This window comes from Hippocampus guttulatus, chromosome 17, assembly GCF_054856545.1.
Source record: "Hippocampus guttulatus isolate MCC_2025c chromosome 17, RoL_Hgut_1.0, whole genome shotgun sequence".
Taxonomy (NCBI): Eukaryota; Metazoa; Chordata; class Actinopteri; order Syngnathiformes; family Syngnathidae; genus Hippocampus; species Hippocampus guttulatus.
The window spans coordinates 3,319,903-3,343,584 of NC_141277.1; the positions used below are offsets into that span (position 1 = coordinate 3,319,903).

The window sequence follows — 23,682 nt, forward strand, 5'->3', positions numbered from 1 at the left end:
AAAGCCGATGCCGATATTCATCAAAATGCCGAATATCCGTGCGGTAATAGAATAATTGGGGAATATTTTATAATTAGTTTCTTGGCGACAGCATCACAGAGCATACCTATCTCTTGGGCGTATTAGTAATTATCTGTCATAAGTGTTCGGCTATCAGTCACATTAACGGTCTCATTTCCTAATTCTATACACAAAGCAGCCAACACGCCTTGAAATGACTTTTAGGAGTTAATTAATTTTCTCCTTCACTGTAAGTGGGAGTATAGCACATAATGGGATTTGGAAATTAATTCATAAAGGATTTCAGAAGAATTCCTTTGAATGTCCTTTGACGCACACTTGACAATAACTGACACGTTCAGAAAAGTTACACTTGCCTCAAATACCCACCGTGATGACTTTTCTACATATAGTCGTTTAAAAACAAAAGATACAAATTTGTATTGTTTTTGTGAAGTTGCCAAATAAAACATATGACACCTGTTTTTTGGGGGGGTATGGGTCATTGACAGGAAAGCTCTGCAAACAAAGCTCCGATAGGCTTCAGTTGTAACTTTTGCGTTGAGGTGCACACGACCATCCGAGCCATCTGCAATCACCTGAGGAAGCATGTCCAGTACGGAGAGGTCAAAGAGGGGCACGTCAAGGTAATTGTAGTTATTTGAAGCATGTTTTCCCCGTGACTCTTTCCATGCTTGTCACAATGTCCATCGACTGACACAAGTCTCCGCCCTCAAACCACATACCGGTCATACGCAAGACTGACTTGTGAGCCATAGCATGTGCAAAGAACAATAGTGTGAAGTTTTAAGCCAAGTTTTATCTGGTAACTAAACTGTGGTTGCAAACTCTCCTTGTCGTTTTTACTGGGGCTTATGACTTAGGAGACAAATTACTCAATACGAGCACGCCGCACAAGAGGCCGTTCCTATTTCGAGCAAAAGCGCTTCCTGATTGGCTGTCGTTCTGAGCTTAACTCGGGAGTGGTCCACACCAACAAGGATTTAAACTTAGCAAACATGATGACTACGACATGTGGAACAAATGCCATGCACTTCCCCTGTCCCTTGAGGGACTACTAGAAGTCATTCGTGATGACATTTTACGTGTTGATTTCTATTAGTGCACCACAGCATGGCACACCAGATGGCAGTAAATTTTGCACACTGTACCTTTAAATCAGGACGAGGCCGCATGTCAAGACCTGTAATCTGTGGGGGTATTGTTGACTACGCAGGTGCTTTCAGAAAAAAATGTCTCCTTTTAAAATTTCTTTAAGGGTCAGTACTTGGATAGATCCTCAAAGTAGCACACTACAAATAAAATGAGCTACAGATGATGTGCAGCCATCCATGCCACCATTTTGTCCTCATTGGTGTCTGGGACTGGTCACTTGCCAGTCACTGGGGACATATGGGCCAGCAACCATTCACACTCCCATTCAGATCGGTGGACAATATAGAGATGTCGTACATTTCTGTGCTGGTGTCCCATTAAAAAAAAAAGATGGAGAAAAAAAATGCTCACTCAGCAGAGTTTGATGAGCTTGCTCAACGTCTTGAAAGATTTCCACGTGAATTTAGAAGGTCATTTTTTGTGAAAAATGATGTAAGCATTTTACTCTTGCCTCAGCTTTTTTTTTATGTGGTTTTCTGGATTTGGTGCGACTGTCATTTTAAAACTTGACGACAGTCTTTCTGACTTCACCACCGCAGCATGCTTATCGGCTCCCTGTGATCTGTTTTCTCTTGACGCTTGCATCTTGCTCTTCCCCATTCGCTTTCGCTCGCGACAGAGGCGTCTGCCAGCTTCCCCCTTGAGACAGCACAAGGGAGGAAGGGGAGGGGGAGGAGAACGGAGGGAGCTTGCGCTATTACTTAAAGGATAGCGGCGGGTATCCGTTGGAGCATTAGTATTCTGGAGAGAATGGGAATGAGCCTGAGGATGCAAGGCCTTAACCAAATGGAGGACATTAATGGACTTGATACTAGTCAAACAGCACATTTTACCATCGCTGCAGTTTCATTCGTGCGTTTTACATAACCTTTCTCCTTCTCAGGTGGTGCTTTTTACAGACGCTAAGGAGAGGTTCACTCTAGAGATGCCACATCGTATTTTATGGCTGCATGAAGTGCAGGGTCAGGGTTTTCCACAAGCATGGCTGATCCTCCTTGAGGCTATGAAAAACAAAGTCATGGTTATTGTCTGCCGACTTGGGACAGCCGCCGAAAGCTTCTGCAGAAGATAAGGAGGGATGATAGAGAGAGAAAAACACGCCATCTTGCCGATAGGCTGAAATGAAAATAAGTTTGGCGCACAACATAAGAATAAGGATTAATTGACCAAGTGGTTTCAGATTTGGTATCCACAGAAGCGTCACCCGTTTATGATACCTGCTTCCGATTGCGGGTCATGCGGGCGAAGCCCCTCGAAGGAGTTTGTCAAAGTACAAGCCCTGAAATGTGTAAGCACATCTTGTCAAAAACCAACTGTGATCGCATTGAGCTGGAACTCCGACCCTGAATAGGATGAGTGGTTCAAAAGTTATGAATGGTTGCCCAAGATGAGGTCTTGGTCTGTTTTAGAGAGGCGTCTGGGTTGAAATCCAAGCCAGAGTCCTGATGTTGAGGGCCACCAGCCTGAGTGTTTTTTTTTTTTTTTTTTTAAATCATGCAAGTGAGCAAATAGAATGTGTTTTTCATACACCAATAATAAACTTGAGTTGAATCTTTTTCAGCAGGAAATCAGTGAGGTGGCCCTCACCGTGCCCTCGCAAAGGCTCGTTAATGGCGATTTGGAGGGAGATGAAACGGGAAACGTCGAGAGACCCGAGGACGGCGTGAAGGGCCTCGCCTCGCTCCCCGCGGCTTCTTCCGCCGTTGCTATAGAAACACTGGAACCAGACCTGGATGCCATCGAAGGGAGGTCCTCAACGCTGAAGCAACGGCTGGCGACGGGGGGCCACCCGTGCGCCCAGTGCGACCGGATCTTTATGTCCATGCAGGGCCTCCGTTCCCACGAGAGGAGCCACTCTGCCATGGCCATGATCATCAGGGAGGACAAGTACAGCTGCCAGTACTGCCAGTTTGTCTCACCCTTCAGACACAAGTGAGTGCAAGTAGCATCAGTAAAAGCAAATCAAAGCGGAAATAATTGATGACCTTTTTTTATTTTTAAAATCCAAGTTTTGTTTTTTTTATGTGCCCAATTATTTTTCTACAAACTACTTTTACAATACACAATATACAAAAAGATGTTTTTTTGTAGTTATCTTCCGGGTTCAAATTAGTTTTATTTAAATTTATGACATTTTTAGGCCTGAAAATATCAATGAATAAATGAGCCATCTGCCGATTATTTACTTTTTGATGAATTGATGTATCGGATACAAAACCTGATCTAAGGTCAATCTGTTCATTTAAATTATTTATTTAAATATTAACTTTTTTCATAAAAAAAATACATCCATTTTGTTTTAATGTTTTTTTAAATAACTGCCATGTATTTTTAAATTTAAATTAATCTTTTAAAAGTTCATCTGGTTTGATTTTTATTTACACATTCTTATAAATTAGACTGAGCAAGAACTCTCCGAGATCTGGGAATGGAGGGATTATCATTTTAACATGGCTAAAAGCTAAAAAACAAAAAAAAACAAAACCCTGATTTAATATTTATTAAATAAGGGCAACAAGTGGATGTCAAAAGGCATTTGTAATTACAATTTGCTGTTAACTAGTGTTAACTTTTTCTTTTTAAATCCCTCCTTTTTGAATGTTTATGCTGCCACGTTTATTTTTGCACAGGGAATACTTAAATTTATATCTGTTTATTTCCCCATTAAAAAAAATGCTCCGAATGCGCAAAGATGTCCAGTCTGTTTGGGAGCAGACACAAATTATTTTATCCATCAGACATGGAGCGATCAGGACCAAGAGTCAGGTGGAATCCCCATTGTATACTGTGCGTCCTGACCTAGAAACAGGCTCCACTCCCAGGCCACCCAGGCAGGCTGGCATTCAAAACACAGCCAGCTTCCCCACAGGCATTCCCACCAGGGGATTGTGGGTTGATGAGTCCCCCTCTCTCCTCCACCACCGCAGCTCTCTGTTCTGGAAAATGTACTTCAAAACCAGAGCGCTGCTTGATTCCTGGCAGTTTATCATCCATCCCTTTTGTTGTAGTTTCACCTTTGTTTTTTTTTGTTGTTTTTTTTTGAATGTCTTGTCTCCTCTTTCTCTCGTCATTAGTCTGGACAGACACATGCAGTCTCACCACGGCCACCACAAACCCTTCAAGTGCAAACTATGCCCCTTTAAGTCTGCCTACGTGAGCCGCTTGAAGAGCCACCTGCACAAGGCACACACTGGTAAATATATAGAGCCGTATACCCATTATTGTTGCAAGAATTGTATAAATAATAGACCTCAATAGTATTGATAGAACAGAGAGAGGTTTGTGAGAAGGTTTTATGTTTGATGTAATCATTTTAATGTACTATATTATTTGCAGTGGATACGGCTGGCTTTTGATTCATATTTCCAAAATGGATTTGATTTGATTCACAAGGGCCCGATTCAATTACATTGACGATTCACAATTCACCTTGGTTGATTTTTGATTCAGTTAAGGACGGATCTCATGTAGGACCAAATTTACTTTAATGTGGATGATATTCTCAGAAGCGGCAGTGCTGCAAATAGAAACTTTTGTGCATCCAAAAATAGGAATATTTACATAAGGAATTGAACCCAATACAGTCACATTTGTCGTGTTTGATTCATTCAACACAAACAAATAACAATGTAAATAAATTCCAACCACAGGGCAGGCTGCGTAATTGCAGCGGCAAAAACACACTCCTCTTTTCACATTTTGAGGTTCTACTCCCACAACTATTTGAAACAAGAATGCAAACATGGCTCTGCATATTGTAATATTTCACAATGCATTCGTCCCCCGTCAGGCGAGCAACACGCGTACAAGTGCTTGTCCTGCCCCTTCTCCTCCATGACCATCAGCCAGCTGAAGGAGCATTCCTTGCAAGACCACGGCGAGGCCCTCACCCTACCCAAACTGCGGGCCGCCACGCAGGCCGCTCACGCCGCCCTCCGGACCCCCACCCGACCGACCTCAAATGCAGAGCACAGCCCCTTGACTCCGGAAGGTATGATGACATTCTTGAAACTGGGAGATTGGAGATGAGCGTTTTTAACAGCCCATTTTTTCCCCCAAAAAATAATTTCTAATTGCAACCGTATTCTTGAGTAATAGATCCATTTTCCGAACCGCGAGGTACACCCTGAACTCGTTGGCAGCCAATCGCGGGGCAATCATAGACAAACAACCCTTCACACTCACAATCACACCCAAGGACAATTTAGGGTGTTCAATGAACCCACCATGCTTATTTACAGAATGTGGGAGAAAACCCGAGTAACCGGGGAATAAAAACTCGAGCAGGCACAAGATGAACATGCAGATTCAAACCCTGGACCCCTGCACTGTGAGGTGGACTTGCTAACCAGTCATCCAGTGTGCCGCTTTTAATATCAGCGACTGTGCTCCTCTTTCAGACACCTCATACTGGGAGCCAGCTGATGTCCGCGAGCAGCTCAGCAATTACCAAATCTCCTCCCGGAGTCACACGTCCCCCAGCGACCATCGGCCCGACAGCATCCTCACCTGCGAGTTCTGTGAGTTCAGCTCAGGCTACATGCAGAGCCTGCGGCGACACTACCGGGACCGCCATGGCGGCAAGAAGCTCTTTAAGTGCAAGGACTGCACCTTCTTCACCTGCTACAAGTGAGACACCGCTGAGCTGAATAATTGAAGCTGGAGATGATGTTAACAGAACTGGTTCTGTTCTCAGGAATACGTTCACCTTGCATGTGGAGGCGGGCCACAACAACAACAGCAACAACGTGCCAGAGGACGTCCGGAAAGAGCTTCGCTGCCCTCTCTGTCTCTACCACACCAAATACAAGAGCAGTATGATCGACCACGTTGTCCTGCACAGAGGTACACAAGCTGACTTAATACACTTCCGTGTTTGTCATTCAAAGGTCACAGCAGTCAAATAATATCCCCCTTAAATTAGCGGGCTCTTCGTTTACATCAAAGCTCAGCGACAATTGGATCGGCTTATGACACACAATCGGGGGGTGCAAGGCCATCCGTCTCTACTTGCTCCGCATCACATGCGCAGCCGACTATATCTGCGAGGGCGAATCTAGGAGTGTTCCAGTTTAAACGTACTCTGCACGCGCCAATCTCATGCACGGACCCTCGCGAGTCAATTTCTGCTTCTGCGATGTCAAGGACTCTGCACACCACATCCTGATTTCAAAGGGAATTAGTTGGAAGCCACTTCGGTTGGCCCGGGAGTTTGCTGCGTTCCGTCGCACGATGCAAAAGCCTTCCATGGACACCATTGAGGTTGAGCAGGTGTACCAAATGTTCTGTTCATTTATTTTCACCAGAGGAGCGTGTGGGTCCGCTGGAGGTGAATCGCTCCAAGCTGTCGCGTCACCTCCAAGGCGTGGTGTTCCGCTGCCACAAGTGCACGTTCACGTGCTCCAGCGACCACGCCCTGCAGCTGCACCTGCACAAGCATGACCTCAAGCCCTACCGTTGCCAGCTATGCTACTACGACAGCCGCCGCCGAAGCCAACTGGAGGAGCACCTTCGCCTCGAGCACAAGGTCCGAAGCGTGAGAATCTACGCCTTAGCTTTGCGTTCTTCCACGCACACGTTGGATGTAAAGGAAAAGCGTATGGAGACTGCATGCGCAAATGACTTGTTCTACTTTCGTGCGTTGTTCTCCTAATGTTCAGACTTTACTCTCGCTACTAAGATCTTGTCACCTGGTACAGTATATACACACTGGCAGATACTTAAAACCAAAAGGTACCAAAAACGTGTGATCGTGACATCCCTAGATATTATTATTACTACTATTATTTTTTAAAAAAACAGGAGGTTTCTAATTTTCTGAAAGTACTATGCAGCAAATGTCTGAGAAAAGAACACACCCAGAAATCAATTTTCCAGTGGTAAGTCAAACTCAAAGCAGACATTGTGGTTGTGATCAGGTCATCCGGAACTTTGAGCTGATGGGCCGCGTAAACTTAGACCAGCTGGAGATGATGGAGGAGCAGGAAAACAGCAGCAGTGACGAGGAGCTGGAGCAGCGGGAGGAGCTGGAGATTGGGGAGGAGGAACAGGAGGAGGAAGAACAAGAGCAGGGCGACGGGATGGAGATGGCCGTAGATGAAAGCGTCGCTGCGGCAGATGAGGTTGAAGGCACGGAGGCGAAGGAGAACCCGGGAGAGGAAGAGGGAGGCGTGGAGGACGACGAGCAGGAGGGCAGCATCAAAGAGGAAGAGGAGAACGAGGAGGAGTTCAAAGAGGTGGAAGAAGAGAGGGCCGCACGACAAGGTTTCCTATCAAAGCATATTTTACGATCGAAGTCATAAATCAACGCCAAACTGCGGCATCCATGAAACTCTTGTTTCCTAGAAGTCCTTGCTTCTCCAACGAGCAGCAGCAGCAGCAGCAGCAGCAGCAGCTCTGGAGAGAAGCGTCTTCCCTGTGAATTCTGTGGACGCTGCTTCACTAACAATGTGGACTGGGAACGCCATGTCCTTCGTCACGGCATGTAAGTAACAATCTTGTAAAATGACACATTGAAGCTATCTCCTGGGTTTCAATGTGGTCTTCGACCACCATACAATTCTGTTGTCAAGTACATGATCTCTTCTAGGACGGTGAACAATAGTCAACCGGACACCAGCACAAACTTGAACTTGGAGGCCTCAGCCCCATCCTCCCTCTCTTCCACTTCCGCCGACACTGGACCGGAACTTTCCACCAACCGGGACGAGGAGCAGAACACTTTGACTCTTTCGCCGGGTCAGCACGCGGGCGATGGGGAGCTGGTTGATGCTAAAAAGGATCAACAGTCGGGTTGACCCGATTGGGACTTTGAGGGGATAGGTTAAAACAGGACGTCTAAGGAAATAAAACAAAAGAGCGCATCATTAGATTGTAGGTGTTATAAATATATATTCAAGTATTAGGTTGTGCTGCTTTAAAAAAAAAAAGCTGGCGGTCCCCTAGGACAGATTTTAATATATTGGTAACCAATAGTGAACTTTATTGCTGACATTCTGGTCAAAAAGTACAGTGAAAGATGCCACCTATCTATATACAAATTATTTATAGAGAATGTTGTCCCAAAATGATTATCCAAATTGAGAGTATTTGAAGCACCTTTGACACTTACACATGGAAAAAAAAAAAAAAAAACCAAACAATGTAGAGAGCTACCTTATCTTTTTCCCATTCAAGCCTTGTGTTACAACGTGTAGTCTGGCTCACACCTTATCCAGTTTACTACTAATCCTCATTGGTAGAAACAATTGACTTCCCCATGTTTTGTAGCAAATTGCTATCTTTAGATCCTTTATGATATAATTATTATACTACGTATAAGCCTTCAGTCCCTAATTGTCTGGACTGTACTGTTTATAATGATTGTGCAGTAAATGTTTTTGTTTTCAACCCAGGTTATCAATATCACCATTGAAGGTCGGTGGATGCGCAGGATGACGACAAATTGGGGTTTCATCCACACTCCACGCGGTGACTTGATTAGGATTATGTTTTAGGTGAGAAGAGTCAGGTTTCTCTCTGAACTACAGGTTAGCATCTCAATTTAAGGTGCTAAAGGTTGCACTTGTCGATTTTGGTCATGAATCAATCAAATCGCGATTAATGTCGCCTTGAAACAAATTAACTACAAAATGAAGTGCACTACTGGGCTGCAACTCGTAAAGCTGCTGTGGAGTCACTCAACTAGTTTTCTGTTTGAAGACGACAACGTGACGTCAGCACCCGGAAGTTGGAAGCAGATCAACTGCAGAGAAGCAGGAGTTCAGAACATTCAACAATTCGCCAATTGGTTGTGATTGTTTCCTCATATTTGATCCATGAAATTCCGTTTATGCAACATCATGTGAATAGAAAACTTGTAGTCAACAGATAACTTGTTGAAAATAAAAATTGCCAGCAAATTTGATGCTAATGAAGTAGAAACGCGTTTGACTGCTTATCATTCACCCAACAATTTTGGTCATTCTCATTCATCTTTTTCCAGCTTGGGGTCCTCTGTTTACGATGCAGTTTTAAACGGTACCAAGTCAAAGTGTGTCGTAGTCCATCACCACAAATGTGGGAATCATAATTGCAGACCCAAATACAGAGACAAGTGCAACCTTAACAAAAGCCAAGATTTTTTTTTTATTATTTCAATTCAATGATCGCCCCTTTATTTTTCCTGTGTCATTGTTGTCTACGTTTGTGCTTCTTTTCAATCATAGAAAACAAAAAAGGAATAGATTGTATTTGTGTTGAAAGTTGCTGCTTGAATGCCCTAAGCCTTATGATGAGGAAAAAAAATATATCGAAATCAGACGTTCGTCAAATGACCAAATTAGTGCTGTTACGAAGAAAAAAAAATAAGCGCCTTTGATAAGTATTTTCATGTGTCATCCAACTAGCTGTCAAGCCTGCTGTGTTGCGCTGCTGTTGATGTCTTTGTCGTCAGCGGACAAAAGGGAAAGTCTTAACTGGCATCCGTGTACAAAACTACTCGTTACGTGTTTGAACTGTGGTCTTTCGAAAAGGATACGATAACACCCCCCCCCCCTCCCCCGTCCTTGTTACGCTGAAAAAATAGCAGAGTTGACTCATCCCAGACTTGCTGTACAAATTCCGTTAACAATAGGGAAAGGAATTGCCCTTGGAACCATGTTTGAGTAATTCAGCAGTTGCTTTAAACAACAACAAACCATCCATCCATTATCCGAGCCGCTTCTCCTCACGTGGGTCATGAGCGTTCTGGAGCCTATCTCAACTGTCTTGGCAGTAGGCAGGGAACACCCTGGAACCATCAGCAAAATATTTAAATACTGGCAGTGTGAAAAGGGTTCTACAACACGTCCACGTAAATCTGTTACGGCTTTGATACAACCTCTGAAGGTAGAAAATAGCTTGGATGATTTTGTACCCCTCATTCCGTGTGAGTGCTTGAAAGCAACAGCGGAACAATACAATGGCTGTTATTGGCGCACACCTTCCCATCGCTGTTAGGGCTCTGCTCTGATACTACCTCCAAAGGCGGAAAATGGCCCGGGTTGATTTCCTGCACCTTTCCATTCGTACAGCATAGCTGCTTCATGAGTTAACCCGTCAGTCACCCGAGAATCCGGTTGCCGCTATCCTGGACATTTATATCTGTCCCCATTCATCCGTAGTTGGCAGAGCGTGGATGTGGCAACCTGTCTGTCCTCTTACTCGACTTAAGTGTAGCGATCTGGTCGATGCCGAGTTGTCATCTCACACTTGGACCTCCTCCCATTGTTAAAACCAGATGCCGGGACAAACTCGGAATTTGAGGCTCTCCAAGCTTTAATTTTAATTTTTATTTTTTGGTGGTGGTTTTGTATTGATATTGAATAGTTTGTGACTATGAATCTCATTCACTGTGTCATCACAGTCTCGTTCTGGCTGTAAGAAAATAAAAATAAAAATATCCTGCTTGACCCAAAGTTGAGTCCCTGCTGAGAACACACTGGATATATACTTTGTACATGTTTTTGTTTTGTTTTTTAGGTTGACACTAGAATCAGTCCTATGCCTTTTCCCCCTAAATCCCTGATATGGTGGGTTGTGATCGTTGCCTAGGATGATTGTTTACAATTTGATTCCATGTTATCTCCGGATATTCTGTACATATTGTAATTCATTGTCTTTTTTTAACTTGATAATAAAGTTATCAGATAACGCTCATACGTCTTCCCATTTGTTGTGCGCAAATGTCATTTAATATTAGCATACTGGCTGTCGTTTGAGGGGTGGGGTGTTGAGATATGTTCTCACGTCTGATGTCAAGTCTGAGCACGATGTTCAGAGCGCAGAGGATCAGATTTTTAATCTGCCGTTTACTGCTTCAGATGAGGGGCAAAGGAGGACATGACATGAATGTTTGCCAACCCTGTGGGTGAAGATGAAGCCTCCGCGCTGAAAAAGAAGTCCAGATGGATAGAGGCTTATGAAAAGACTGACACTGATACATTTGTTGCATATGTGACTTCAGATCAGCTATTCCCTCACCTAGTACTGAGTGCAAGTAGCCCAATCAATAGAATATAAATGCATGGATTGTTTTGACTTGATTACAAGCAATATGCATACAAATAATGCCGATGGTATTCGTTCGGATTTAAATAAAATGCTTCTGTGTGTGTGTGTGCGTGTGTGAAAGAGAGAGAGACGCACACACTCAGAAACGACTATATGTTACGTTCCAAGTAACTCGTAAAAATAAACTAAACATACGGAAGTAACGTCACACTTCAAGGACCTCTAAAGAACACACGCACTGTTTACGTAATGGAATTTAAAGAATAATGTATAAAGACACGGACGTCGTGGTTATACTCTTACCCAAGCGGACAAAGATGAGCACACACAACACGAGTCATTGGATGTACCAGTGCATGCGAACGCAACAGCTCATCTAAAATAAATATATAAAAATAACAACCAGACAACTGAATAAAAGGAACACGTTAAACGTTTTATTTAAAAACAATATACATAGATACGTATACCAAGTATTCTTAAGTGATATTATTGACGCGTTTGTTTTAATGTGAATATGTGACGTAAATGTAAAATAGAATTTGATGTAGAAGAAGAGTGCGTAACCGTAGAAGAAGAGTCGCGCTAAACCGTCATGGCGCCTGACAGTTAGTAATGTGACAGCGAAAGCATCAGAGTCCTGCAAGTTTATTACATCCCCTTTGCACAGTGTCTGTGGATATCACGCCGCCGCCATAATGCAGATCACTTTGAAAACTTTACAACAGCAGACGTTCAAAATCGACATTGACGAGGAGGAAACGGTAGGAGTCGAAAAAAAAATATCAAGAGAGTAGGAGGGGGCAGGGGGCAGGAAGAGTGGAAGCAGGACTATTTGTGTGACCATTTTGTGTAAACCACCTATTTGTATGGCTCCAAAAACTAATAGTGTATGTATGAGAACTTTCAGAATGTATACATCTTAAGTTTTATGTGAATTGATCGTCACGATCGTGATTGTACTGTCTGAAAAGTCATCAGTGTCTATCCCAAGCCTACTACTATTACAATGTGAAATAAAGCCCTACTGCCTCGCCATAATGAACGTGCATAACGTTATGTTTCAGACCACTATTTAATGCGAATCTGTACACAAATTTTTTTTATAAACATTTTACTGATATCTTACAGAGGCTAGCTAGATAACAAGAGACCTTGGTAAGTTATAGAGAAACGTCTCCTTCGTTCAGTGAGACTTCAGGTTCAGTTTATGGTCACAAAGTACACTTTAGACCTTGTTCTGGATGCCTTTGAAAGTGTGCAGCTGATCCTAATGTTGGGGTTGGGTATATACTATTGTTTAAAATAGTAAAATTATAATTTGTGTATCATGTTTTGGTTAAAGGTAACAACATTAAAAGAGAGGATTGAACATGAGAAGGGCAAGGACAATTTTCCTGTTGCTGGGCAGAAACTCATCTATGCTGGTACTGAATTCTATCTTTACTATAGTATTTTGTTTCACTTACTGTGTTAGATGAATGTATTATTTGTTATATTTTAAATCTAATTAGTCATTTCTCAATATACGGTTGTGCCTTGAGATGTAAATTTAATTCATTCCCTAACCATGGTCATAACTCAAAACAGTTGGATCTCTTGTTTAAATGCTATTAATCCATTCCAGCCTCTCATAAGAAAACTGTCTCCCTATAAAATTTTCAATATGACATTGATATGCTAATTGAATGTAAAGAAATTGGCCAGTTTTGCCACATTTTTTTGCTTTACTTCCATGGACATTGTGCTTCTGCTTCTGGTTTGTGTGCCTTGGCCACTAGGGGTCATTATAATCCAGTCATTTGTTTTGTTTGTTTGTCAAATTAAAAGAAGAAAAAACAGAAAGTAAATTGAGTATCTTGTATCTCGAGGCACCACTGTACTGTATGTTCAATAAATGTTTCAATAGTCGCCAATAATACATTGGAGTGGAGTATATTTTCAAATTTGGTTGACATGATCTAAACATATGTTTACGCCTCCCACAGGTAAAATCCTCAGCGATGACTCTGTCCTCAAAGAATATAAAATTGATGAAAAGAACTTTGTGGTCGTCATGGTGACAAAGGTATCACCGTACCTTTTGTTTTTCAAGTTTTGTAATCACTCAATCAATAATAAGATAAAAATCAGGCAGCAAAGTTGTTTTTATTAAATAGTTTTCTCCAGATAGTCCAGCTTCCTGTCACATTCTAATAACATCCATGTTGGGTTCATTGACTGTGCAGCTGTTCTAGCTAGGCTCCAGCGCCCGTGCCCCCAATGAGAACAAGAAGTTTAGAACTGAATGGATATAACCGAAATAAATGTTGTGGTTTTGTGTCTTGATCAAGCCTAAGAAGGCCCCCTCTGCATCTCAGCCGTCACCAGCCGCATCGACGGCAGACACAGCGCCTCCACCAACGCCGCCGTCCGCCTCGCACAATCCAACTGAGCGACTTCCGGCAGACGGGCAAGCAGAAGCAAGGCGACCTCCTCCTGCTGCTGCTGCGTCGGCTTCGGCTGCGGCCGCCAATGCCAACGCGGTGCCTCCCTCGTCGGGGTAACTGTGAAAATCGCGGTCATGTCCTACATTTTGTGGCGTTTACGATTCTAACTCATCCCAGTCTGCTTTCTTTTGCAGCATCTGGGGGACCTTTGGCAACTTAATGGACGAGGCAGGTTCAAATGTTGGTAAGGCCATGTTTTCTTTTTAAGTTGAACATCATCTTTTATGTAATGCTGGTGGAGCGCTAAATAAACAACCCCGGTGAAAGACAAAAGTCCACACTGTGATCATCAAAGTCGCTCAAGCTTAAAATTAAATTGACCACAAATGTAGCGTAACGCTAACACAGACAATACTTGAACACGACTGTCAAGCACATGGTAGCTAGCAGCTAGTGCAAGATGCTAACAGAGCAGGCGACAGCGTCCCTCACTACTCCTCCTTGCCAGTCATCACAAACAGTTTTGCTAATCAAAGGATGAGCAATAATGTCTGAGAGTCAAACTAGAACAAGAAGCGAATGTCGGAACTGCCTACAACTTCTCCCCAGGTCCTTTCAATAGGCAGGGAAGATAAAATTGCATTGCTAAGCAGTCTCCATCTTCACTTCTTACATGTCAAATACCACAAAAAGTTGGCCAGTACCAGCTTCACGTGACGTCAAGCATTCTCCACGTCCCAAAATACATAACAACATTTAAGATGTGTTCTCCTCAACGTTTGAGCCAACCACCAAAAGCGCTCCTTTGTTGACGTCGCAGTGACGGGCGCATCGTATGACGCCATGGTGACAGAGATGATGCTGATGGGCTACGAGAGTGAGCAGGTTGTGGAGGCGCTAAGAGCCAGCTTCAACAACCCCGACCGAGCTGTGGAGTACCTCCTCTCGGTAAGAAGTCGCAGTTAGTAGACAAGGCAAGTTTTCAACCTTTGGCGGTGGTGTCAGAATTGGAAAGATGCACCTTTGTAACTGTCTGTAAGAGTGCGCAGTTTTGCAGCTTTCTTCCGCGTCGCTGTCGTTTGAAAACGGCACTGCCGGGAGTGGTTTGGTTAGTTATGTTGCTGCACCTTGTACAGTTTACATTTCAAACCTTTCATGGCTCCTTCCCTAGGGTATTCCAGGCAGGGACCCGGTCCAGGTCAGAGGGTCCGACACCACGTTGAGCGGAGCCCCGGCCGGACCCACGGGGGATATAAATGACCTTGACAACATGGGCGCCTCGCAGGGTACAAGTAGCGCGAGCGGCAGAAGCAATGACTTCATGTTAAATCCTAACATCAGGGATTGACGTGATTGTTGTTCTGTCAGATAATCCGTTGAGTTTCTTAAGGAACCAGCCTCAGTTCCACATGATGCGGCACCTGATCCAGCAGAACGCTTCCCTGCTTCCTGCTCTGCTGCAAGAGATCGGGAGGGAAAACCCAGAGCTGCTGCAGGTAAACGGAGACCCTGATTCATACGCCACATGCAATCTTTAAACCGCCGTGGTGGCATCACAAATAACAAATTTTCTCCGTCGCAGGAGATCAGCAACCACCAGGAGCACTTCATTCAGATGCTGAACGAGCCTCTCCCCGAGTCGCCCGGGCCCATGGCCCACGACTCCGGGAGCTCCGGAGGTGCGCCGGGTGACTCGCAGAGCGGCAGTCACTTGAGCTACATTCAGGTCACCCCGCAGGAGAAGGAAGCCATCGAAAGGGTGAGCGTACGGGGCAAACGCCATTCGCATTTGTTTGGCAATACCGTTCAGTGGAACCTATGATGATTGGGGGCGGGGTTGTTTATTTATTAATTTTTTTTGCATATGTCAACTATTGTGGGCATTTCAAGAGTTTGACAGTGATTTCCGGGATTTCAATTTTTTTTTTCATCAATTATCATGGGATATCAATGGGAACATCTCAAGGAGTCATGGCTGGAATTGATCAGGAAGCCAACAATTATGGTGTTGAATGGCTGCTCACCAACTTGAAGCTTGACAGGAAGCATTGTTGCACTTTGAAGGTTCCACGAGGTGTGTTTGTATCTAATTAGTGCATATCCTTTGTGTGTGCGTGGTGTGTGTGTGTTGCAGTTAAAAGCGTTAGGCTTTCCCGAGGGACTGGTCATACAAGCTTACTTCGCATGCGAGAAGAATGAGAATTTGGCCGCCAACTTCCTTTTACAGCAGAACTTTGATGACGATTGAGACGACCAACTTTTGCTTTTTTGTTTTATTTCTTAAGTTTGATTGCCACCATTGAATATAAGCCATTTACCAAACCTTACCCCCCCCCCCAAAAAAACCTATTTCATTCACCATTATGTTGATTAATTTGTAGTTCTGATTAGTTTTCTTTTCAAATCATGACACCATTTTTTCTGTGTCAAGAAAAATCGGAATGGTAATCTCTACTCAATGTCTTTTCTTTTAAAATTTTTGAAAACTTGTGTGTCATCTTTGTTGTTGGACCCTCAATGTCTTATTTTTTTCCATGTATATATATATATATTTTTTAAAAACGTTTACTTGTGTGTCAATAATGTCATCTTTGTTGTTCGGAGCCCTTCAAGTCCCCACCACCACACAAACCTTATCAGCATGTGAACCAGCTGAAGTTATGTGCTTTACACACATAATAAATAGACTTGTCTTTTAATCTTAAATAAATACCATAAGATCTACTTTGTGTGTGTCCTCCATTGCAATTATTTGACCTATTTGTTACTATTCCGGTTTATTTTTATATGTTCCATTCGTGTCAAATGCATCGAGTATTCTGAGCCCACAGTGCTGCGCTTTCACAAAGATGCCGAAGGGGGCGCGCTGATCTCCAGCCTGCTGGTTAGCCACTTCATTTGTCAGTACCAATTTCAGTCAGGCGACCGGTGGAGAGGTGCGCGGATCGATTCCGGCTTCCTGTGTGAAGTTTGCATGTTTTCGCCGTACTCCGGTTTCCTTCCACATTCCACAAAACATGCATAGCAGGTTAGCGGAACACTAAATTGTCCTTCATTGTGCTTGTGAGTGAATGGTTGTTCGTCTTAAGTGTGCCCTGCGAGTGACTGGCAAACAGTTGAGGGTGTACCGCGACCTTTGTGAGGATAAACGGATTAGAAAATGGATGGCTGATTTCTGGCAGGATTTCTAAAGCAACTTGAATAAGGTTTTATTTTTTAACTGTCATGAGTCATGACTAAAGCAGGGGTAGGGAACACCGGTTCATGGGGAACCCAATCCTGCCCGTTTTCGATCCCTAGAACTACTTCAACACACCTGATTCAAATGATCTGCTCATCGTCAAACTCTGCCGAGACATGAAACGATCACAAACAATTAAAATATTTGTACTTCAACTACAAACTACTTGTCGAGTGCAGTCAGTTAATGAAGTTCAGGCACCCTGCCCAATATTGTCTTCTCATATTGAAAAAAAACCCCAACTACAGTATCCTTATTTGAAATACATTTTATTATACCATAAAATACAAAACATTTAATAACAAAGTATTTTTTTTATCTACAAATGTACAATGTTGAAGATTATATTACATTTTTTTAGTTGGGCTTATATAAAAACAAAAAAAGAAAAACCTCAACCCTTTTTTTTTTTTTGTTCAGAGTCACTCGTTCCATTATAAAAATAGCAAGGTTTCCTTATAAATTATTGCACTATGCAACTTGCAGTGCATTCTCAGATTGCCGTCGCCGCTCCAAAACCTGATTATTGAGTGTGGAAGAGAGGGGAAACACTAGATATTTGGCACTTAGTCACCGAGTCTTTGGTACCTTTTTGGGCAAAAGTCACAAAGCACCATTCGGTATAAATTAATTAACATTGTACCTGAAGTGACAGGTGAAATGTGAATATGTATAAATATAGCTGTGCATTATTAATACAGTGTCATTGGCAATTTCATGAAGGCCTCTGGACATTTTCCATGTGAGATTCCAGTTGCTGGTCCTCTTTGAGTTTGGTCACATAAATAAAGTTGACTTCCAGTTTTCGGTCCCGTTCTGACCCACACTCGCAGGTCTCGTCTTGATTGTCTTTAGCTGCGAACGCCACAGCATGTCATTTGAATGTATGTTTCTTTGTTTGTTTGTTTTTTGGGAGTCCCCTCCTCACAAGTGTCTCTTCATGTGGAGGGCCAGGTGGTCCGATCTGGAGAAAGCCCGGTCACACTTCTGACACTGGAACGGCCGGTGGCCCGTGTGCTTCCTGTAGTGGCGCGTCAGCTCGTCGGAGCGTGCGAATTTCCACCCGCAGCCCTCCCAGTCACAATGGTAAGGCTTCTCTCCTAGTTGGTGGGACACAGAAAATGGAGGTCAGTGGAGTTCATATCAGGGTTATTCAGACCCATAAGCCATTTAAGACCCACGGGATGTTTTCTGTTCAGTGCATTCGAAATAATGAAAGTAAATACGCATTAGGTTATAAAAACAAGTGAAAATGTTGAATGTTATGAGAGTGATCTAAAAAAAAAAGGTTAAATGAAGCTTTACAATGCTTTTAATTCTTTTTAAATCACTCAAAATAATAGTTAAATAGCACCAGGTGTCAGGCTACTGTTCTCATCGCTAATGTGCTTTGTCACAGATGATACAAAACTCAGATGTAGACAGTTTTTTCCTTAAAATATGTTTAGCATCTGTTGAACTGCTGCATCGGATGTGGTCTGAGCACGTTTCACTTCCGTCTTTCTTTTTTTTTTCCATCTGGACGCAGTCTTCAGTGGAAAAGGTTTGGACATCCCTGCATTAGTTACAGAATACATCTCAGCAAAGCCTCAACGAAATTGCTTTCAAAACGAATTATGTTTTGGACTCCTCAAACTTAGAAGGAAAAAATACGTCTGAAATTTGAACTTTATGGACACAAAGAGATTACAAATACAAATGATAATTTACGATGTTACAGATGTAGCAATAGCTACATACTGCCACTTGGTGGCAGTATCGCCTTGCAAATATCTTGCTCCGACACCATTCTGACAGGTGTCTGCAAAGGGTGAGTGCTGTAATTGCATTTTTTTTTTAACACAGGGGTTACTTTCTTTTTACAGTTGTATGGCAGTCAAGAATGTTAAAATGTTACTTCATAAAATGATGCCAATGGCACGAATGAATTCACTTCACATGATGTTCTCTCGCAATGATTTGGTGCAAGTCTTTTAAATGTGCTTCCTTTTTTCATATTTTCAGAGTTTGACGTGGTTAAAATGTGTGCTTTTGGTTAACAACCCTAAAAGGTCCGTGCTTTCATTTCAGTTCCTCTCTACTATTTCAAAATAAAATGGTCTTTGTTTGAAGTACCGGTAAATCTTTGTTGGTACACACCATATAAATATGAGCAGTTTATGGGCAAACTAAAAAATGAACTCTGAGGGCTCAAAGAGTTTCTGTTTGGGATAAAACACTTGCAACTGTCACCAGTAATGTCTCCTTCTTGCTGAGCAGTGTGCGGCATATTTTCAAACCAAAACCATAACCAGTAGTTAGTTGCATGTTTGTATAATTGTGTGTGTTGATGCAGTCCAATGAAATGCTAGTTTCACCCCCCCCCCCTTCAGAAAAATAAAAGTAAACTGTGTTTGCGTTTCTGATCGAGATTTTTTAAAACTAACATTTGGAGATGTTTTCCTTTTTATTGGACACACAGTATACCGGGATTGAAACTTGAATTGTTTTAAAGTGCTTGAAACCACTGAGATACGCAATACCTTCTCTTCGTGTTAATTTAAAAATATAAAAATCATAATTTCAAGCGTATATTCAGGTACAATACGGCTGTAAGGTGCCCGTCTGAGAAGCACGCGATGAGAGCTCCGGGTTACCTGTGTGCGTGCGGTGATGCGCTTTGAGGTGCGAGCTCTTGGTGTACGTCTTCCCGCAGCCGACGTAGTCGCACGTGTGCGTGGCGATGCGCTTGCGGGGCCACGAGCGGCGCCCCCGCTTGGGCTTGGGCTCCTCTGGTAAGCAGTCACCGCCGGAGACCATGAGGGGGTCTGTGTATAAAACAGGGAGGCGTCACGGGTTTGCGGAAGATTTCGATGCAAGGTGGTGTCAGAACGACACAGACACGCAGTGGGAAAACGACTCCAAGTCGTACAAGAAAAACAATACATTTCGTTTGCTTCACATCTGGTCTGGTTTCTGCAGCGCTACGATTAAGAGACGGTTTTGTGTCCAAGGCCGTGGGATGTCGGTTTTAATCCCTTTCAAGTGCTTGTTTTAGGCTATAATTACAACCCACCATGTTGTGTAGGCCCTATTTAAAAAAAAAAGATTTCTTTGACAATCTGGTCTTTGTTAGTGTCTGCGTTTGTTTTCTTGCGACTGATGCACGGATGTTGAACATGGCGTGAGCCGCTAACCTTGGTACTGTGGCACGGCGGTGGACTGAGGGTAGGCGGTGTATCCTTGCGGTGAGCTGTGGTGGTATCCGTGGGGAGGTAGAGGAATCTGAGCGTGAGGGTGGCCCAACACCTGGCGCTCGCGGCTCAGGGGGTGATCTGGGGAGAGCGACGACGATGAGGACAGGCGGCGGCCGCCGCCCGTCATGGCGCAGCCAACCCCGTTTCCGGGGAAGCCGTGCAGCTCGAGGTGGGCGGGCCGCTGCCGGTGCGGGTCCATCGGCTGCGAGATGGAACAGTTACTGGGAGCCTCCTGCTTTATGCGGTGGCACGTAAAGGGCGGCGAGGCCCGTGAGGCGGGGCGGTCTGATGCGGCGTTAACGCAAGCCTTGGGGTTGTACTCCCCCAGGTCCACTGTGGTCTTGACCACAAATTTGCCGTGCAGGCTGGTAGGGTGGAGGTACGCCGGGTCCAGTTCGGGTCGCATGAGCTCCGCCACAAAGCCCCCGGACGGCGAGACGTCACTGATGTCCGGAATGGTGTAGAGCAACTCGGCCGAGCCCTGAGGGGAGGGCAGCAAGGGGTACGAGGACGAGAAGGACCCGGGCGAGCCGGGAGGTAGAGCCTGGACGGAACCGCACCCCATAAGATCGTCCTGCTGCTGCTGCTGTTGCTGCTGCTGCTGGAGCAGGGAGTTGGACAGAATGAAGTCATAGTCCAAGTCCAGGTCTGGCTCAGTGTCTTTCTTGGACATGCTGGGGCTTGTGGCGCAGGTGGCAGTTGGATGGGCTGCGTCCGAGCTTCCGGTCGTTGGCACGCCGAGTCTCTTAAGATGGGACGGCTCCTCCTTCCATCTCTAAAGGAAAGTTTCAGAGGCATTCATGACATCAGCAGTGACATCACCTTGGAAGTGATTGTCAAGATTCAAAAACAAGTCTTTGTTCATCCCTTTTTCCCTGAATCAGACAAGTGCCCTTTGCTGTAAATTGTACGAAAAAAAAGTATGTTCGGGACTAGCCATTTTGAACACTCACTTAAAGTACAACAATCTCCCTTTTCCTGAGAGTCCAAAAGTCCAAAACCTCAAGTGTTTTCAAACTTCCACGTCTAAAAACATATCCGATTTGGTTTGGATTGCTATCTCGAAAGGTAGGTCAGAGGTATCTTATCATCGGACAAGACGCGTTGCCCCCTGAAGTATGACAAGCTCCCTTTTGTAAGATGTCACACTGGCAGCCGTTTCAATGTTCCAAGTCTATAAATGGATCCAATTTGGCGCTGGGCAGCTCATCCGGCTTTCAAGAGCGACGTTTGCCAAGGCACTCGTGACTTGGGAACAAGCCGTTGTACCCTTAACGTACAGCAATCGACTTTTTCCACATGAACAGTTCATCTCCGGAGGTACGTAGTTGGTCAAAATCCCCGGAGCAAGTCATCGCACCCCGAAAAAGTACAATAACGTCCCCTTTCCCCAGATTGGAATTGACTACTTTTAATCAGGCCGATCATTTGAATCCAAGGTGTCTGCAATTTAACTCTTCCGGATCCCAAAATGTTCTCGAGGCCAACAGTCAAAGGTAGAAAAGAAGTATTTTGGGGACAAGCCTGACCTAATTTAATGTCGATTTGCTTGAGTCCTTCTGTTTATCGTGTCCACGGTCGGTTTTGTGAAGCACCCACTACATTGCCAACCACCCCAAAAAATGCTCTCCATCCAATTGGGGGCATGACAACGAAATGTGGTATGCTTTTGGGTCCTCACTTTTCTGTAACTGCCACTCTGATACAAACTGATCTTTGTTTTAGAAACAAGCTGATTCCAGAATGTGGGAGCCCCCCCTCCCACGCGACCCCCAAAATGTTTTGGCTAATTATGAACTTTACAGAGTCGCTACCTCAAAATCTCTTCATACATACTTTTAAGTACGGCTAAATAATCCCTAAAATTAATTTTGGAGCAAATAATGCGTGTCTAAATGAATGAAGGCACGCCATTCAAATTGATGTTATTCCTAAATGGCAAATGTTTTTTGTTTTGTTTTGGCAAGCCTCTTAAATCGAAGCTGAAAGTCTGCACATCAGCGGCATGTCGGATGTTTTCAGTCCAACTTCGTTGTGTTCAGGCCAAGCTGGTTGGCTTGAATTCATCATTTCTTGGCAAAAGCATTTTTCAGTCATGACATAGTTTATGAGTTGATATACAGTGATATGTGCCGACCATCTTCTTAGATGACTTTTTTTTCCCGAAAAGTAAGATAGAACCATCCAGCTCAAATGTGGATTCATACCATTGCTGTGAGCTCTTTATACATACATATATACGTATAAGACATTATAGTGCAGCATGACAAATATTAATGTTGATAAAGCCCTACTACGTAATGGGTATTATCTATTAACTAAATGGAAAAAATATACATATTTGTTTGTTTGGGCCAGCTGTGGCATCTTGCCTATACATTACACTGGCCTGTGGTATGCCCATACATGTTTGTGCTTTACTGTACAATTTTTTTTCTCCATTTTTGCGTATAGCAATAAGTTTGAAGGGAGAAAACATGTATTAGCGTAAAAAAACAAAAAACATTTGGGTTAAAAAGCTTCTCCAGACTGGTGTTTTAATGATGACAGAAATAAACAAAGTTATGTCGGCCATTACTGACTGGTCTAACCTGCCACTGGTGTTCCAATAAAATATTTAAGCCACGTCTATATTAGTGTGATATCAAATTTTTGCAAAGTTTGTGTAGCAGCGAGTGAACTATATTCGTGTTTTGGATCTTGAGTTGGAAAAAGTTGCCTCACAGACATAAACTAGTCCACTCAAGTAAAGAGTTGTAACTTGGACTCCTAAGGTAGTTGGGTGACTTGTACTCACTAGGTTGGCACTTCCTATGGTTTTGGTCTTGACAGCGGGGCTGGTGAAGGTGGAAATGGATGGCAGCAGGGTCCCTCCTAAAGCCATCTCGACGTCATTTGGAGGCTGCCTAAAGATAGACGACAAAATAATAAAAAATAATAAAGTGCCAGTCCTGATGTTGTAACTCCTTGGTGGTGGTGGTGGTGGTGGTGGTGGTGGTGGTGGTGGTGGTCCTCCCCCCAAAAATAGTCACCTCATTCACAAGATGTTCTGATCGAACTTGGAAGAAGTTAGGAGGGTAAAAAGTAGCCCTTCCGCCGTGTGTCAAGACATGCTGCGAAAGAAGAAGCCCCTCGCGCGTGGGTTAGTTGTTATTTTTGTTGTGGGAAGACGCGAAGGCGCCGGCCGTGTTTGCGGGCGGTGGGGGTTGGGAGGGGGAGGGGGGGATTCCCTCGCTGGCCACGCGCAAAAGGAGCGGTGGCAGCGCGTCTTGGTGCGTGTGGAGTGAGAGTTGCGCGCGGAGCCGTTCCTCTTTAAAGCGCCGGCTGAGGCTCCGCCCCGTTGTGACGCGAGTCTGCCCGTTGTTTGTATTAACAACGGTTGCCATGCGCATTGTGCGCTTGGTCCTGTGAAAAGTGGCTGAAGACCTGTAAAAAGTTATTGGCCGGAAGAGTAGTTTATTGTGTAGACGGGATCACCCGGTCGTTTTCTGCCGTATTTACAGGTTTACATCGGGCGCCATGTTCGAATATAGCGAGCTTCGGTTTCGTGAGGACGCGGTGGCTGGCC

General features: G+C 44.0%; 3 protein-coding genes across 6 annotated transcripts in view; 2 read left to right on the forward strand and 1 right to left on the reverse strand.

The window, feature by feature from the left end:
* The window catches only part of znf462 (zinc finger protein 462), a 32,796-nt gene extending 21,942 nt beyond the window's left edge, over nucleotides 1-10,854 (forward strand). For 2 of the 4 annotated variants that reach the window (XM_086134531.1, XM_086134535.1), the window contains 10 exons: nucleotides 513-647; nucleotides 2,738-3,108; nucleotides 4,251-4,369; nucleotides 4,967-5,167; nucleotides 5,577-5,805; nucleotides 5,873-6,021; nucleotides 6,483-6,703; nucleotides 7,095-7,440; nucleotides 7,522-7,660; nucleotides 7,766-10,854. In XM_086134531.1, coding sequence (XP_085990657.1) covers nucleotides 513-647; nucleotides 2,738-3,108; nucleotides 4,251-4,369; nucleotides 4,967-5,167; nucleotides 5,577-5,805; nucleotides 5,873-6,021; nucleotides 6,483-6,703; nucleotides 7,095-7,440; nucleotides 7,522-7,660; nucleotides 7,766-7,973 — 2,118 coding nt within the window. In that variant the 3' untranslated portion in view covers nucleotides 7,974-10,854. The remainder of the gene's footprint in view (nucleotides 1-512; nucleotides 648-2,737; nucleotides 3,109-4,250; nucleotides 4,370-4,966; nucleotides 5,168-5,576; nucleotides 5,806-5,872; nucleotides 6,022-6,482; nucleotides 6,704-7,094; nucleotides 7,441-7,521; nucleotides 7,661-7,765) is intronic. The other 2 variants (XM_086134534.1, XM_086134533.1) reach the window with 2 other exon arrangements.
* A 926-nt stretch (nucleotides 10,855-11,780) lies between these two features.
* rad23b (RAD23 homolog B, nucleotide excision repair protein) lies at nucleotides 11,781-16,361 on the forward strand. Its single transcript, XM_086134763.1, has 10 exons — nucleotides 11,781-11,972; nucleotides 12,554-12,635; nucleotides 13,197-13,276; nucleotides 13,542-13,750; nucleotides 13,832-13,881; nucleotides 14,458-14,585; nucleotides 14,809-14,923; nucleotides 15,006-15,133; nucleotides 15,220-15,396; nucleotides 15,772-16,361. Exons 1-10 carry the CDS (start codon nucleotides 11,907-11,909, stop codon nucleotides 15,883-15,885), a joined length of 1,149 nt encoding a protein of 382 aa, XP_085990889.1. The 5' UTR covers nucleotides 11,781-11,906; the 3' UTR covers nucleotides 15,886-16,361.
* A 767-nt stretch (nucleotides 16,362-17,128) lies between these two features.
* klf4 (Kruppel like factor 4) lies at nucleotides 17,129-23,385 on the reverse strand. Its single transcript, XM_086134762.1, has 5 exons — nucleotides 23,147-23,385; nucleotides 22,912-23,020; nucleotides 20,055-20,889; nucleotides 19,515-19,685; nucleotides 17,129-17,978 (listed from the first exon to the last, which is right to left on the reverse strand). The coding sequence occupies exons 1-5, from the start codon at nucleotides 23,149-23,151 to the stop codon at nucleotides 17,803-17,805; spliced, it is 1,296 nt and encodes a 431-aa protein (XP_085990888.1). The 5' UTR covers nucleotides 23,152-23,385; the 3' UTR covers nucleotides 17,129-17,802.
* Nucleotides 23,386-23,682: the final 297 nt, after the last annotated feature.